General features: G+C 43.3%; 1 protein-coding gene across 1 annotated transcript in view; it reads right to left on the bottom strand.

Annotated features, from left to right (window-relative positions):
• LOC308309827 (electrogenic sodium bicarbonate cotransporter 1-like) overlaps window positions 1–16,686 on the bottom strand; it is a 79,835-nt gene that overhangs the window by 8,478 nt on the left and 54,671 nt on the right. The window contains 9 exon segments of the mRNA XM_080755744.1: window positions 115–187; window positions 1,944–2,122; window positions 3,045–3,206; window positions 5,734–5,847; window positions 7,228–7,413; window positions 8,238–8,305; window positions 9,738–9,798; window positions 9,800–10,010; window positions 13,737–13,870. Of these exon segments, the coding sequence (XP_080611870.1) occupies window positions 115–187; window positions 1,944–2,122; window positions 3,045–3,206; window positions 5,734–5,847; window positions 7,228–7,413; window positions 8,238–8,305; window positions 9,738–9,798; window positions 9,800–10,010; window positions 13,737–13,870 (1,188 nt within the window).

Here is a 16,686-nt window from a genome sequence, read left to right as displayed (position 1 = left end):
TGAATTTGAAAAGAAGAGAAACAGGGGGGGCCATTTCTAAAAGAGAAGGACGTTAATCCACATTTGCACGGAGGAATTAAAAAATAAAAAAATAACGTGTTTTTGAACAATTACCTTGAGGATGGGAGCCATGAAGACGGAGAGTCCGGTAAGGAGGAACACAATCACTCCAGTGACTCTCTGTTCCCTGCATGGGTGGGAAGGGGGGGGAAGAAACAACAAGAATCAGGCATTAGCACTCCGATTCTCTCAACCTTTTACAATTACAGGGGTCTCTGTTTAAGTGATGGTGGGGGCCACATGTATGCCCTACTCCCGACCCCCAAAATAAATACTGAAACCAATCCTCATTGAAAAAGCACCACCTCACCCAATTTATACAAATCTTGATTTAATTAGTTCTACTTTCGTTGTACTTTATTTGGGTCTGTGTCTCAGAGGAGGTTCTGTGGTCCAGAAACCCAGCAGGAAGCGAGGTGAAAACACCGACCTGCCTACCAGTGACATCTGCAAATCTGCAAGACAAATGGCTTCTATTTCAGCACGCCAATGTTCCAGGAAGAGAACGGCTGTAGTTTCTATTAGACTGGAATCCCCGTCAATGATGTCATTGGACGGCAGGTTTCTGCACCGTCAGAAGAACCAATGAGGCCAGTGAGTGGACAGAAATAGTGGCATCTTATAGGCTAATTGATCAGCATTAGGACCAATTATATGAAGCTAAGGTTGAAAATAGGTTCTCCTTCAACGTTAGCTAGAGTGTACACATAATGGAACAACCTGATGGACCTTGTAGGGTCCATTTACAATACTATACCTTGTGAATACTCTTGTACATTTTATATTCATATACCTTCTCAGATTGCAATTTTGCACTGATCTCTTGTGATACTATACCTTGTACAATGCTGCTATTGTGTATTGTTTCTGTGTTTTAAAAACGTTGATGTACTACTGCACTTTTTCCTCGTGGGACAATAAAGAATATCATCATCTCATCTCATCTGGTTCCATTTGTACACTCCGAGTTACTGGCCCGTAAGGGTCCATTTGTACACTCTGAGTTACTGGCCCGTAAGGGTCCATTTGGATCCCCGGTTTGATTGAATACTTTATTAACGTAAAGTACAGAGGTACAGTTATACAATAAAGCTAAAAGGATAACGGCAAAAGCCCTGAGGGCTTGTTTCCATTGTGGTCTTATGTATTCAATTCATCGAGACATATTATAAATACATACATAGAGTAAGAGATTCAAAGTAAAAATATTTAGGATGACCGTTGAGCCGATTGTACTCTATGGTTCCGAGACATGGACAATTTCAAAGAAATTAGAGAAACGGCTGGATGGCACTTGTAATGTACGCGCCTTCTAATGAGAGCGCAAAATCTCTCCTGGAAGAGCCACCCATCAACTTATATAGGGCAACCTTCCCCGTGTTTCTTCACTAGTCCGATCCAGAAGAACACAGTTTGCCGGCCACTGCTACAGAGCAGATCATGAGGTTCCAAATCCATGATCTCGACTGCGGTCGAAAAACTATGATGATATACATACAATACTATACAAGAAATAATAAATAGTAGGAGCAGTACAAGTATAGTTACAGAAAGACAGTGGGGTATTTTGGCAAGCTAGAAGACTTGTCTAGGTCTATATTTGCAAATTGCAGAGGTGCTCCTTTATGGCGGTTTTGACAAGAGGGTAGGGAGGGAGAATTATGTTAGTTTGACCCGTCACATGCTAATTAAAGAAGAATAACATTTTGTAAATTTTGCCTGCATATAGGTTGTTAACGGTACCCCGACTTTCAGCAGCTGTCAACGTTTCCCAAGGGAGTTTGGTTGGAACAAATTGAGAGGTGCTAGTAGACAGCTTAAGGCTTTATGCACACATTTTGTGAAGAAAGCCATTGGGCATTACTTGGTTTTTACTTCCTTACCTGACACCCAGGAACTTGGGCTGCTCGCCCGGGGCCGACGTCTTGGTCTCCATTTTCAGAGAGTCGATGTGGGCGATGGAGATGACCGTGGCCGCCACATACCAGGGCAGGCCCATGAAGGAACAGAGGATCAGCAGAACCGCGACCCAGAACAGATCCAGATGATACCCCGCCCCCTTCTGCAAGGACACGGGGTAGAAGAATATTGAAGAGAGGTTTTGTACAATTTGGGCCACATAAGGTACAGTACAAGACTACAAGTTGAGGGCAAGCCCACAGCAGAGTGGCCTGGCCAGGCACCGTGGCTGGTAATCCAGTCTGGCAGTGTGCCGTGGGTTCGACTCCCGACTGCCTTTACTGCATGTCACCCCCCCCTCTCTCTCCCCATTTAATTTCCTGTCAGCCTAGGAAAGGAAAGGTACTATGTTTACCCAGGGTAACTGGACTAAGCTCAAGAACTTGTTTACAGCCAGGCGCTGCTCATAGAACATTTCATGGTAGTGGTTCAATGCCTTGTCCAAGGGCACTTCAGCGGTGGTAATTTTAACGTGCCGGTCCGGGGATACGAACTAGCGACCTTCCGATATCAAGACCGCTCCGCAAACCGTTCGGCCACCGCTGCCCTACTGTCTGTCCCTCCTCTAAAAAAAAAATTAACTAGTTTAAACTAGACTACATTTACCGGTATGCACCATTTCAAAAATACATTTGTTGAACTATCTTCTATCGATCTTGATTTTGGTTCACTTAGTTATTTTCTTTAGCACTATTTATAAGTAAATAAGCCTTGGCCAAGCCATCTCCCGTTTCTGTAGCATGAGGCGGTTTGATGTACAAGCAAAACCCCCTGGACATGACGCTAGTATGTCGCAGGGACTTACCTCCAATCCAACCACTAATGCCGAGTGCCACTGCCTTAATATGTATACTGTACATAGCAACAACCACGCCAAAAGGGCTTCTCGTATTGAAAGGTATAGTGACATATTGGGGTTACCAGTCTCAGTGGGTTAATACATATATATAAATTAAAAAATCCTTGACATGATAATGTTTGAGAGCCACAAGCGACCGTTCTACTGAAGAGGTTGAGTTTCCGACCTTGAGTTTGTGCTCCTTCCTGTTAACAATGACAGCGGTGATCTGTTGGTCCATGAAGATCAGAATGGTGACCAGCAGCGCAGGGAGGGCCGACGCCAGGATTACCCACCACGGGTTGCCCCCAAAAGGCTTCACAAACCAGCCCCGCTTTGGGCTGGTGGGCTGCAAAACAACACCAACAACCACACAGTACCAATTAGAAAGCCATGCAGATTATACATCATATACATGGAGACATATGACGGCCATAACCTCATCAATTATGAATTATCATAACTGTAATATACTAGGGCTGTCCGTGAGGAATCAATTGGCAATCAACAACGCTGTAAAATTGTGTTTGATGCGTACGACCATACAAATGAATGCCATGTACAGAGTTACAAAACAGTCACAACAAAACAGCACAAAAACATCAGCTGGACCGAAAAGTTGAAGCTGAAGCCATAGCTTACAATGCCTACCTTTTCTTTTCTTATAATAGATAAAACCGAAACCATGGCAAAACGTTGATACAAAAGACAAAATTTTTGAAGTTTCACATTCTAGTAATAGATTATAGATAATATAGTAGATAAATATAAACCTTTATTATATTTTAAACCTTTATTATAAAAGTTTTCTTGAATTTATTGAGTTCAGGTCAACATTTTTAAGTCGGCTAATCACAACACAAAGAACAACCTTTTCAGGTTGATTAGGTTGAGAACTGAACATTCTGATTTCACGGCTAACGGATAGTGAAACTAATGCATAAAAAAACCAACTAGTCAACTAACAAAGTCTTGATTTAAAATAGTTCAAACCGATGGATAAATCTACTATGAAGGACACATCCTTAATATAATGAGACATGTTAGGTGACTTAGTTGCCTTAGTTAGAGCATATGCCTTTCATGCAGGAAGGTTGTGGGTTCGATCCCTGCCTGGGGTCGACGTCAGCAACCTGGGCATGTGGTCGAAACGGGTTCCTAACGCCAAATCAAAATGGGTTCAGATCTGAGCCAAGTCTCCTGAGGAGGCGCGTCTGAAGCCTGTCCTGGACGGGGTATCCGGACGTAAAAACATATTATTGTTTTGTGCTGCGCATCCAAAACAACACTTCCTTTGGAATTAATGAAGTCAATCTTGACTGGCCCTCGCCTCAAGAACCGTATTTACCTTAAGATTGTTTATTTTTCATTTTTTTTGTGATTGCGTGCAATATGTCTTTAGCGCTGAACTGATGCAGGGGTCCAGCTGCATTACGACGTGGCAGAATGCAGTGAATTAGTCTGTGTAGCCAAACAAAGCTGAGTCTGTACTCTCAGCCCATAAGGCTCCCTCTGTTCTCACACTTCACCTATAATCAAGCTGTTATTTGATGCATGTACCCTCTCTCTCTCTCTCCCCTCTATACCCTATCATTCCCTCTCCCTCCCCGGCGTCAAGTGTGGGCTTTAAGGCCAGCTAAGGTATGTCTCGCTAAAGTAATCTCAAAGAATGACTGTGTCTGGGATTCAGGTGATATCTATCACTTACTGGCTTAGCAACGAGGAAGACATTACACAGGGATTTTACAGACGGATTATAAGAGACTCCATGTTCTAGAAGTAAAACGGAACATTGTCTTGGCAATGAGAAGAAACCGCACCTGGCCAACTATCTACTAAATCTACCGACTACTAAAAATCACACCCGTGTGAAGTGAGGGGCGCTCTAATCATCATGTGCTTAGCCAACCAAATGATCACAAAAGTAATTCCGGCCAATCACAATTTGCGTCTTCACTTTTCTGTCCTCACTTTTTGTGTCTTCAATGTTTGTGGTTACACAAACACTGAGAGCTGGGCATGGGAGGGGCTAGCGCCCCCTCAAAAATCACACTTGTGGGACTGGGCCGGCTTAGCGGTCCAGGCACCTTGGCTGGTAGTCCAGCGTGACAGTGTGACGCACGTTCGAGTCCCGATCCCGACAAACTTTACTGAGTGTCTCTCTCTCCCCCCGCACCATCTCTCTCCCCGTTTCCTGTCTACCTAATTTAAATCTATCAAAACAATCGTTAAAAAAGGCGAGGGGCGCCCACTGTGTTTATATCGGCCACATGACATTACATGACATGTCATTTAGTGCCCAAAACAAACATTAAAGTCCATAGACTTGGCTGGCAAACAATTTACCTAGTCCCAAGTGCTATAAGCAAACATTAAAAACCCCATAAAGACTTGAGGTAATCATCAAAAGCCATGCAGAAGCTTATAGCGCCTCTCAAAAATAAGCTCTTGTCAGAATACTCCAACATCCATGTGGAAATCTCATCAGTTTTATAGTGTGTGAGTAATGACCCTCACATTGGAAGTCAAGGTCTTTACACACTTGGGACCGTGATGAATAAACACCAAAAATAGCATCAAAACTATTCATACAGATCAGTGGTTTTCTAATCTCTCAAGACACATTTTTATTTGTTACGGAATGGGTTGAATTGCTGGTTCTCAAACATTAAACATTCTTCTGCATTCTGTGTGGATGCAGGCCTAAAATAGACACCGACGTAACATTTGTCAATTCATTGTCAATGGGAATTTAATGTTTGTGTAGGACAAAGCAAGTGCACATACACTAAAGCTGGACATAGCCCCTCAAAAAATATCTACATATTTTTGACACACACACACACACACACACACACACACACACACACAAGTACCTTGAATTCACTTGGCACAATGAGCTTGGGAGTGTCTACTCCCACCAGGGCATCCACACCAACGAACAGGAAAATGGCCAGGATGATTGCAAAGTCACTGATCAGCTTCCTCACCTGGAGGAGAGGGCAGGAATCACTGGGTTTACAATTTAGACATTGAGCAGACACTCTAGAACAGGGTTCCCCAATTCATTTTCCTCAAGGGCCATATTTTGACTACGGTACCAGGCTGGGGGCCGAGTCGGCACGAGGTCTTGCCCTAAAAATAATGATCAGGGCAAGACCCCATTTGAAAAGGACCCCCAGTGACAGTACAGTAAAGAAACTATATGAAGCTAGCATCTGTTAGAATGTTAGGACTGACCAAAAAGGACTACAATGTACAGTGGTAAACGTTCAGCACCAATTCTTTATCCCAATTAGACCCGAGGTCTAAGGTCACTGAGGTCACATCTGTGGCACCTCATAGCTTTTAACCACTTTAACCATTATTTTTAAACTTTAGCTGTTAAATAGTAGATCTTCTATTTTTGAGAAAGCGTGAAAATGTGTCGCAAATCTTTGAATATATGGTATATGTAGGAGGCAAAGCTTAAGTTATTGTATTTGCTGTGCTTTAAGTACCGTATGCTTTGAAGTAATTGATTGCTTGATTCTTTATTGTTGATTGTTTGATAGCATGTCTGTTTGACAGCCCAATTCCTTTGATCCTGCACTTCTGATTGATAGCCCAATTAGTTTGATCTTGCACTTCTTTGAAGTATCTGATGTCTTAATTACCTGTGCTTTAATTGTGCTTAGTTTGAAGTATGTCATGTTTTTCCTAGCTCAATTCATTTGACCTTCCATTTTGTGTCTGACCAATCACACACTCTGCAGTAGTGATTAGGGGCAGTTAGTAACACCTGTAATCTTCTCATTCCAGTTTTGTAGGTGTAGAGTCAAAAGGTTTTGTACCGTGCTCTGTGGGCTCTGTTGCTTTTTGGAATACTCTGTCTTTTTGTGACGTGCTCTGAAGTCTTATAGGATTTCTGACGTGCTCTGTCATACTGTTTTATTTTTGCCCAATTGAAAGTAAAGTTTTTTGTTCAGCTTTATGGACATCTCAGTGTGGATTATTTTCTTTTTGGGAACAACAACAACACCACGCGTACACCATGGGATACACCTTTTAAACATTTCTGCGGATAAAGTATATTCTTTCACATCGAACGTTTTTAACTGAAATAGTTGCTTCTGGGGGGTCCCTGGAGCAACATAATTTCAGATGGGGGTCAGAGGACAAATAGAGATAATTCTGGGGGTCCTTGACATGAAATAGATTTGAGACCCACTGATAGAGATTTCTAGAGATTTCAGAAAACTGTCATGATTTAGAAGACATTCATAGAATCGGTTCTCTTAATGGTTTTAAAACAATAAGTAAACAAAGTGCGTGGAAACAGGCATGAGATGCTGGATGGGGGGGGGGGTACTGTGCGAGATGTCACGTACTGTGGTGGGAAAGAATCTGCTGAACTTGAACTTCTTCAGACACATGGAGCAGGTGTAGGTGCCGAAGAAGAGGATGAAGGACATCAGGGTGATGTCGGGCACGAAGCCACAAGTCTCTCCGAGCAGCTGCCCTCCGTAGTACTCACACTGCGTCCTGTCTAGGGACCCCCAGGTGGTATTCATGGGCTGTGGACGTCACAGTGCAAGTTCATGTTCAATTTTAAGACTGGTTATTATTACCATTTGCACACTGGGATCATATGCCCAAAAAGTTAAATTCCAGGTGGTATTATTATTATAATAGAGGGTATGCGTGTGACACCATCATCATACCTGGAAGTTATGCGGGAACGCCTACTGAGTGGCAAAAAACTACTGTCCGGCCTTGACAGACCATACATCCACACAGAAAAGTCCTATCTGATTGCATTAAATTACTTTAAAACAACATTAAATTCACTTTGTCGATCACTTTGCCACTCGATCTGCCATTCACTTTATGCATGTGCATACCCTCTATTACTACATTTACCACTTAAACCCATTATACTTTATTGACCGAAGGTCAACTTAATTTTTTTCCCTCCAAACCTCTATGCCCATAATAGCTGATCTACGAGCTCACAAAGTGTTGTGAGCTAAATGTTCCCTGTAGAACAGGGGTTCTCAACTCGCGACCCCCTGGGGGTTCGCCAAATTATTTTGGGGGTCCCCCCCCAAAAGAAAAAGAGACGCAGCCAAAGCATTTCTGGGGGTCCCTCCCAGCCAAAAACGTTGAGAACCCCTTCTCTAGAATATAGCCTATAGGCCCGGGATTATAGGGTTCTTGTGGTTAAGCATAACTCTTCCAAATTCCAAAGGGCAGAGGTAAAAAAGAATTGTCTACTACACAATTTGTTTGTGAGATAAGAAAAAAACTAAAAACTCATCCTCAAAGAGATATTATGATTGGGTAACGTGGTCGTACAGTATGACTAATCATGTTACAATGACGTAATTACATTACTCACCATCACCAGCTCGGTGTTATTGCTGATCCAGGAGGAGGCATCATCACTGTACATGTCAGTAGAATTACCTTTTTGTGAGAAGGAAAAATAAATGTTTTTTTTTCTTTAAAAAAATTGCAGAATCACTCTTTTCTTTTATCTATTGCATCATCCCTGGGCCTGCCAACTTACGCATTAATCCATTTTGGGCGGGAACCCCTTTTGGTGTTTTAAGCATTATGTTGTACTTTATCTGTAGATCTGCTATTTATTTTTTTTATCGTGAAAATGTGCCTGAAATCTTTGAATATATTCTTTCAGAGCCTTTATAACTCAAATATTTGCTGGTTGGTCCCTGGAACAGCATATTTTTTCAGATGTGGGTCAGCGGCAAATGACATATATATTTGTTGTCCTCGACATGAATATGTTTGGGCACCACGGACATATAGAAACATGAGGTTTTACAGAAAACTTTATTTATTTTTTTAATTTCGACGTCAGGTCTAAACGGGTTAAAACAGAGGCTTACTGTAAATGGCGGTTGAGAAAGTAAACAGTGGTATCTACTGTACAAGCCAATAAATCTGTTATCTACAGTGAAAGTACAAACGGTGGCAGAGATTGGGTGACATTTGAAATGGGGGGGGGGGGGGGGGGGGGGGGGGGGGGTGTTATCGTGATACAGTCTGCATAGCTTTAAATCAAGGAAGTATGTCACGACTCCATTTCGTCTCAATTTCTTGGAGCATTCTTCCCGGGTGGGTGCACAGATCGCCCGGTCAGGAAACTAACTGTTCAAAAACATCTCTTAAGAAGAGAGTACCAGCACTCTGTCCACTTTATTATTATTTGTTAATTGGCATGGTATGTTGCGGAGCAGACAGCACAACATACGCGTGTCGGCGTGTAGCCTTCGTGTATAGTATATCTAACATTTAATTCATAATAGCTTACACTAGCGCCATCTGTGACCTCAGCATTCACTGTCTATACTGTGGACTTGGTCACAGGTGGAGTTGTGGTGAATAAGGGTATTTCTTTGAGTGGTGCAGCTACTGTACGTCTGTCCCTGGGTCTGTCTGTCCAAGCACGGAAATAGCGTTATAGCGTCTGTTCACCAGCAAGTGTCACTGTTGCACAGCCTAACACACAGGCCAGGAGGAGGGCTTGTACAGTACAGTACAGTACAGTACAGTACAGTACAGTACAGTACAGTACAGTACAGTACAGTACAGTACAGTACAGTACAGTACAGTTGTTTCTACAGGTGTCTCATGTCTGTAGTAAAAATCGAGGTGGTACAAATTTTTATACTTTCAACCAAACACAATATGTTGTACTTTTACTCCACTACCATTAGATGAAAACTTCAGTTACTTTGTAGATGTACGTGGATCACAGACGTACGGTACAGTAGTAAGTACACACAGAGACGTGGTGCATTACAGACGTACGGTACAGTACAGTACACAGAGACGTTGGTGCATTCATAGATAAGATGACCACAGCGCCCCCTACCGTCGTCCACAGCCGGGGCCACGCAGCGGCAGTCGTACAGCGTGACCAGGTTGGGGTCGTGTGTTGATGGGGTTGTGGTGGGCCAGCTTCAGCATCTTCTTGAAGGCGTCGTAGATGAAGATGAAGCTGATGAGCGCCGAGAAGCCCTCCTCCGTGAAGCGCGTGAAGTACTGCACCAGGAAGCTGGCGTCCGTGGCCACCAGCAGCAGGCAGAACACCCCCGACCATATGCCGATCCACAGGCGGAACTCCAGGTAGTCGAAGCCGTTGTCTCTGTGGAGGAGCGTGCAGATCATACGAGGAGTTAAAAAAACATTTAGACCCGGCGAGGACACATCTGTGTCGCCTCGTATAGCTTTTTAACACATGTAGGCCTGACGTCGAAATAAAATTAAAAATGTCTTCTGAAAGAATATATATTCAAAGATTTGTGCCACATTTTCACGATTTTTCAAAAATAGCAGACCTACAAGCTCGTAGAGCTTGTAGATCTGCTATTTTTCAATAGCTAAATTATAACATAATGTATGTAACCACCAAAAGGGGTTCCTGCTCAAAATGGGTTAACCACTTTAACCATTATTGTACGCTTTAGCTGTCGAAAAATAGCAGATCTACAAGCTCGTAGCGCGGCACTCGGTGCCGTGCTATGAGTTTGTAGATCTGCTATTTTTTGAAAAAGTCATTGTGAAAATGTGTCGCAAATCTTTGAATATTCTTTTGCAGCGAACGGTTTTAACTAAAAAAAATCTTTGCTTCCTGGAACAAAATATTTCCAGATGGGCGTCCGCAGCCAAATACATATTCTGGGGGTCCTTGACATAGAAAGATTTGAGAACCACTGACATGGAAAGATATATACGTTTTTCAGAAAACTGACAGGATTTAGAAGACATTTTGTAGAATAGACCTCAGATCTACAAGCTCACAACGTGACGTGATGATGTGTATTGTGAACTTGTGGATAGGCTATTTATTACATTTAAATTAATATTAGTATATTACCATAAACACATAGATCACAAACACGAGGGAACCATAATCATGGATAAGCATCCATTAAATAATATGGTTATAAGCTTTTAACTAACTAGTATCACTATCAGATAAGCGTACACACCTTTTTTCACTTTACAATTTTAATGACAATTTTTGGCAGAGAACATTTATACTTTATCTTATTTTATAGGGCTTAAGGGGTAGTCTTTTAATACCATCCTATAATGCTTATTCGAACAAAGGCACATCTTTTCCATTTAGTCTCACTCCTGTTTGACCTAGATTCTGTGGCGACCTGGAAGCCCCGAGGAGGCCAGTTTACAGGTTTGTGCAAGGTAACGGAAATAAATGTTGTTTACGTTGTGGCTCTGAAGAATTCCAGTGACAAGATGCCAACGATGAATCCTAAACATGGCAGCGTGTTTCAGCCTCAGAGCTCGTGTGAGCCACAGAACGGGTTATTTTTACACACCTCAGCTATAAACAGGCAGCTCACATTAACAGGATGATGAAGAAATAATATACTGTCTGGAGCACAACGTTGGTTTGAGGGGCGCTAGCTCCTCCCATGTCCAGCTTTGAGGGTTTGTGTAAACACAAACATTGTCCTAACAAAAACATTGAATGCAATTGACAATGAATGGCCAGTTTTGAGTATTCGTGCAAACACAAACATTTGAATGCCATTGACAATGAATGGCCAGTTATGAGTATTTGTGCAAACACAAACATTTGAATGCCATTGACAATGAATGGCCAATTTTGAGTGCTTGTGTAAAACACAAACATTGAAGACAAAAGTGAGGACGCAAATTGTGATTGGCCGGAATGAGATGATGTATGATGATAAGAGCGCCCCTCACTTTACACAGGTGTGATTTTCTTTCCTTCTAATTGCAGGTGTACTGTATGTTTCAATTGTTAACATCTTCAGAATCAAAGACTCCTCGTCTGATGAATGTAAACAATTGAAACTTTACTCTGCCCCTTTAATAATATATATACATTTTAAGCTTTAAGCACTTTAAGCATCCAGATGTAGAGGGAAAAAGGACGGGCGTATAGAATCCGGTCAGCTCAGTATTTAAGTCAGAGTTAACTGCTTGGCCTGGGCCATGGCTCAGCGGTCCAGGCACCTTGGCTGGTAATCCAGTCTGGCAGTGTGCCGCGGGTTCGACTCCCGATCCCGACGGCCTTTACTGCATGTCACCCCCCCCCATCTCTCTCCCCATTTCCTGTCAGCCTACTGTCTGTCCCTCCATAAAAATATATAAAATAAAGGCGAAAGCCACAAAAAAAAAAAGTTAACTGCTCATCACCAGTGTTGCCAAGTCCGACTTTAGGCTTGTTCTTTCTGTAAAGTCGATAGTTTGGGGTTTTTTGGGGGGTGAGGGGGGTGTAGTTGCTTATTTGGGCTTGCTTCCTAATGTTGTATGAACCAGTGGTTCTCAAATGTTTTCAGGTCAAGAAGCCCCAAATGTATTTGTCCACAAACCCCCATGTGAAACGTCTTTATGCCAGGGATCTCCATAAAAGATATGCGTTGTTAAAATTATCAAATATTTTCAAACTATTATCACGTAGCAAAAGTAGTTTCATATGGGCTTGTTTTCATAATTATATTCGACCATTGGCTTCTCTTGCAAAAATCTGACGACATCTCTCTGCCCATCATGTGCTCCAGAACAATATTGCATCATGTTTGGAATGATTATGCGGTATGCATCTTTCAATACAGTAGCTTAACCCATTTTGGGCGGGAACCCCTTTTGGTGTTTTAAACATTATGTTATACTTTATCTAAAAAAAGAGCAGATCTACAAGCTCATAGCTCATAAGCTAATTTTTTTAATCGTCAAAATGTGGCGCAAATCTTTGAATATATTCTTTCAGAGCGAACGTTTTTCACTCAAATCTTTGCTTCTGGGGGGGGTCCCTGGAACAGCATATTTTTAGATGGGGGGGGGGGGGGGTCGGCGGCCAATTACATATACTTTTTGAGGTCCTTGACATGAAATATTGATCACCACTGATATAGAAACCTAGGTATTTCAGAAGACTGTCAGGATTTAGAAGACATACATTTCGAAGTCAGGCTTAAATGGGTTAAGTTGTAGCCTCCGCAGCTACTGCACGCCACAGTGTTTACTATGGAAACACTGGGAGGACATGCAAGCCTGGACAGACTTCATGCACAGTGTGAAATTAAATGAAAGTGAATTATTTATAATGGAACATAACCACCAGCTCAGTGGGAGGTAATTTTAGAAGACTGTCGGTCCTCCTGCTCCACACGGTGGCGAGGAGAGATGAAAGACAAAAGATTGGAAGGCCAGGGTAATCTCCATTTGACGCCTTGAAAATAACATTTCAGTGACGTTCAATATTATGCATTAGGTTGATTATACACATCATATACAGTAATGCTAGTGTTAATGATGGCGCTTGCATGCTTTGAACGCCACTCAGGCCTAATAGTTGTTTCCCCCACAACAGTTCCTGGTTGCATGTATGGCTCTGTGCAAGCCTGAAATGCAGACAGAGTGCAGCAGAGTAAAAAGAAAGATAATTGGTGCTAAAACAGGATGAAAACAACAGACATTTATGCCATGTACACTACAGTCTGTTATGAAGAAATCACAATAAAGAATACAGTGTATATATAGGTATCAAACAGATTTCACATGGGTTACTTGTTGTGTCATGGAGCAATATTGTATGATAACTAATTTACGGTTGAAACGTGTTGGCATTTCTGTAGAATACATTTTATTTTACACTTTACTCACACTCGGATCTCCTACTTCAAGTCTACATTCCTGCTGATCCTAGAAGCACCTTCAATACACCTCTATCCCTCTACATTTCCATCCCCTGTGATGAGGCCCCGGTTGGCCTCTGTTTTTCGTCATTTGTGTTATTTGAATAGCTATCGTGTGATCGTTTTGAGTTATATGACCAGAGAGAGCCAAAAGGAATAATAACAACAGACGGACTCACTTGCTGAAGGTGAACAACAGCCGTTCAAACACGAGGACGGGACCGGTACTGCTGAGGATGGTGAGTGGTTGCCCGGCCAGCAGGCAAAACACACCGCCAGTTAGGGCTGTACCCAGGAAACTCTCCAACACTCCCTGGAAACAAACACACCGCCAGTTAGCGCTGTACCCAGGAAACTCTCCAACACTCCCTGGAAACAAACACACCGCCAGTTAGCGCTGTACCCAGGAAACTCTCCAACACTCCCTGGAAACAAACACACCGCCAGTTAGCGCTGTACCCAGGAAACTCTCCAACACTCCCTGGAAACAAACACACCGCCAGTTAGCGCTGTACCCAGGAAACTCTCCAACACTCCCTGGAACACAGCAGCACAAACAGTCTAGTTAACACTAGTCGCAAGTTCTTGTTAATCCTTTTAATCGGTTAAGTATTTATAAAACTTGGGGGCACGGTGGCACAGTCTGTAGTGCTGTCGCCACACAGCTAGAAGGTCCTGGGTTCGATTCCCGCTGGGGACGCTATGGGCACTGCCACGCTGGAGGCGTGTTCTCTCCTCTGCGTCATCAGTGCCCATACCCGAGGCGGGGTTGGCGAAAGGGCCTTTCTGTGTGGAGTTTGCATGTTCTCATCATGTCCCCTAGGGTAGGTAGCCTCACAAAAAACATGCAGTAATCCAGGTCTCTAAACTACCTCCCCCTGACCACCTGGGGCGCCTGATGGAGGGGAAAGGAATTGGTCAGAATAACGTGTTCCTTCCACACGCTACGTCCGGCCGGGGAAACTCCCCCCTGTCAGGTGAAAAGAAGCAGCTTGGACTCCTCATGCATAGAAGAAAGGATGAGGTCAGTCTGCTGCCCCCCAGGTTGGCAGAGGACGTGTAGCACCCAGGATTACATTAGATCATTGATACTGGGTGAAAAAAAGGGTTACAAAATCGTAAAAAAAAAAAAAAGGTATTTATAAATCTCACAGACAGGGCACAGTTAAACACTTTCACTGTTTTTTATGCAAAAAAAAAAAAAGCTTGTTTATAGGTTTAGCATCTTAATGTTTCTTCTGCTGCAAGACCTGCGACACTGCAGAATGTGCATGCTGCATGTGTGTGTTAGTAAATGCATTTTATGAAACCTGTTCACGATGACATGCGCTGTGGCCTAAATGGTCCGGAGAAACAGTGGTGTCGGGTTACGGTACATAAGAATGTTCTATAGTTCTAGAGTATAAGGTAACATAGTTTGGAGAGGTTCAGAGTAGAACAAACCATGTGCAACCCAGATTCGGCACAAACAAAGAGACTAAATTAATTGCACTTTTTGTGCAATCCTGATGATTTCTGTACTGCTCTTCTATGAATTGTATCATGAATATATATAAAAATAAATCAAATCAATGCCTCGACTCCTTTAAAACCGCTCTCAAAAGGGCACCTATACGGACGGCTGCATGGGATTCGAAACTGGCCCCCGTAAAATCTGAATTGAACTTTCAATCAAATCAATCAATCAATCCACCCGCCCTGCAGTGGGTGGGTTCATCCTAACTAAGTGTATCTCTAATATCCCAGAAAAAGCAGCAGTGTGCGACGCATGAGGAGGACAATGTGCTGCAGGAGCTCCCAGCCATGGATTTACACCAGAGCTGTAAATAACCACAGATCCCCGGCTTATGAAGTCACCAGTAGCCTTGTCATCATGCCCCCCCCCCCCCCCCCCCCCCCGACCTCCCGTCATCATCCCTCCTTAGCACCCTGTCACAGCATGTGTGTATGTGTACGTGTGTTGCGTGTGTGTGCGTGTGTGTGTGATGCTTAATTCATAAGAACTGCGGCGGGATTCCCCCCCTGGCTTGCACTGGGATGACCTTCTCCCAGAAGCCTCCGGGGCAGCTTAGCTCAGGTTTAAGAATGTTTCAAAAGCACAGCACACTGAACTCCCCCCCCAGTTTGTGTGTCTGTGTTCTGTAATCCTCCTGTAGGAATAATAATAGCAGCGGCCGTATATATAAACAACAGTCAAAGACAGGCTCGTCCTGAACGGCCGGCCCGACAGCTCCGGGATGTGTTTGGAGGGGAAGCAGTCTTTTTTAGCTGAATAAGCAGATGTGTTATCGTAGAGTGAGAGAAACTAAAAATAAAAATGGAATTTAACCACTCGAGGCCGGGCTTTTTCAGACGGGGAAGGGAAGTGATTGACGCGCCGCCACCACCGCCGCCGCCTAGTAATTCTTTTTTAATGAGAGGCGAGCCTAGTCGGGACTGGGTGCAGACAATCTGAAGGGGCGGAGCAGGAAAAGCGGGCGCGAGGGGTTCATTTCTCGCGCGCACACACACAATCACACTCTCTTACACACACACACACACACACACAGGTGTTACCGATGATAAAGGCTCCGTTTCATTTAGTGCAGTGGTTCTCAATTTTGTTCTTTTTTTCAAGGACGCCCATAACTCTGAGTGTATAAATGGAACCAAATGGACCCTCAGAGTTACACACACGTACGGTACGAGGCCATGGAACCCACTCAAGGACCCCCTGGTGTAGCAGAGTGTTTCCAGTCATTCCAACGCGCACAATAGAGTGCCGCAGTCCCTCCCCCTTTCAGAAAAACGAGTGGCCCAGGAAATGAAAACCCAATGCATTCTCCCATCGGTACTTCTAATATAATTTATTTAAAGACGGTTACGCCGCGGACAAAGCCAACTCGGATCGTGACAAATCATGACAATGAACACAATGTTTTGGGCCGATCAAATAATTTATAAGACGAAAAACAAAACAAATAGTGTTGTCTCCCGACTTTCTTTTCTTCTTTCTAATGATTCCTGACTCTGTTTGACCAGAATGGAACAGCTAGCCTTCGTTAGTATCATCGGTAACACCTGTGAAGGAAGTAGGGGTCCCAAGTTCTTTCCAAAATGGCGTGTGTGCATAGAGCCCATTATCTGTCT

Source organism: Protomyctophum bolini, assembly GCF_963924005.1.
Source record: "Protomyctophum bolini genome assembly, chromosome: 22".
Taxonomy (NCBI): Eukaryota; Metazoa; Chordata; class Actinopteri; order Myctophiformes; family Myctophidae; genus Protomyctophum; species Protomyctophum bolini.
The sequence above is the reverse complement of the archived record's forward strand: the minus strand, read 5'-3'. Positions and strand labels throughout refer to the sequence as shown.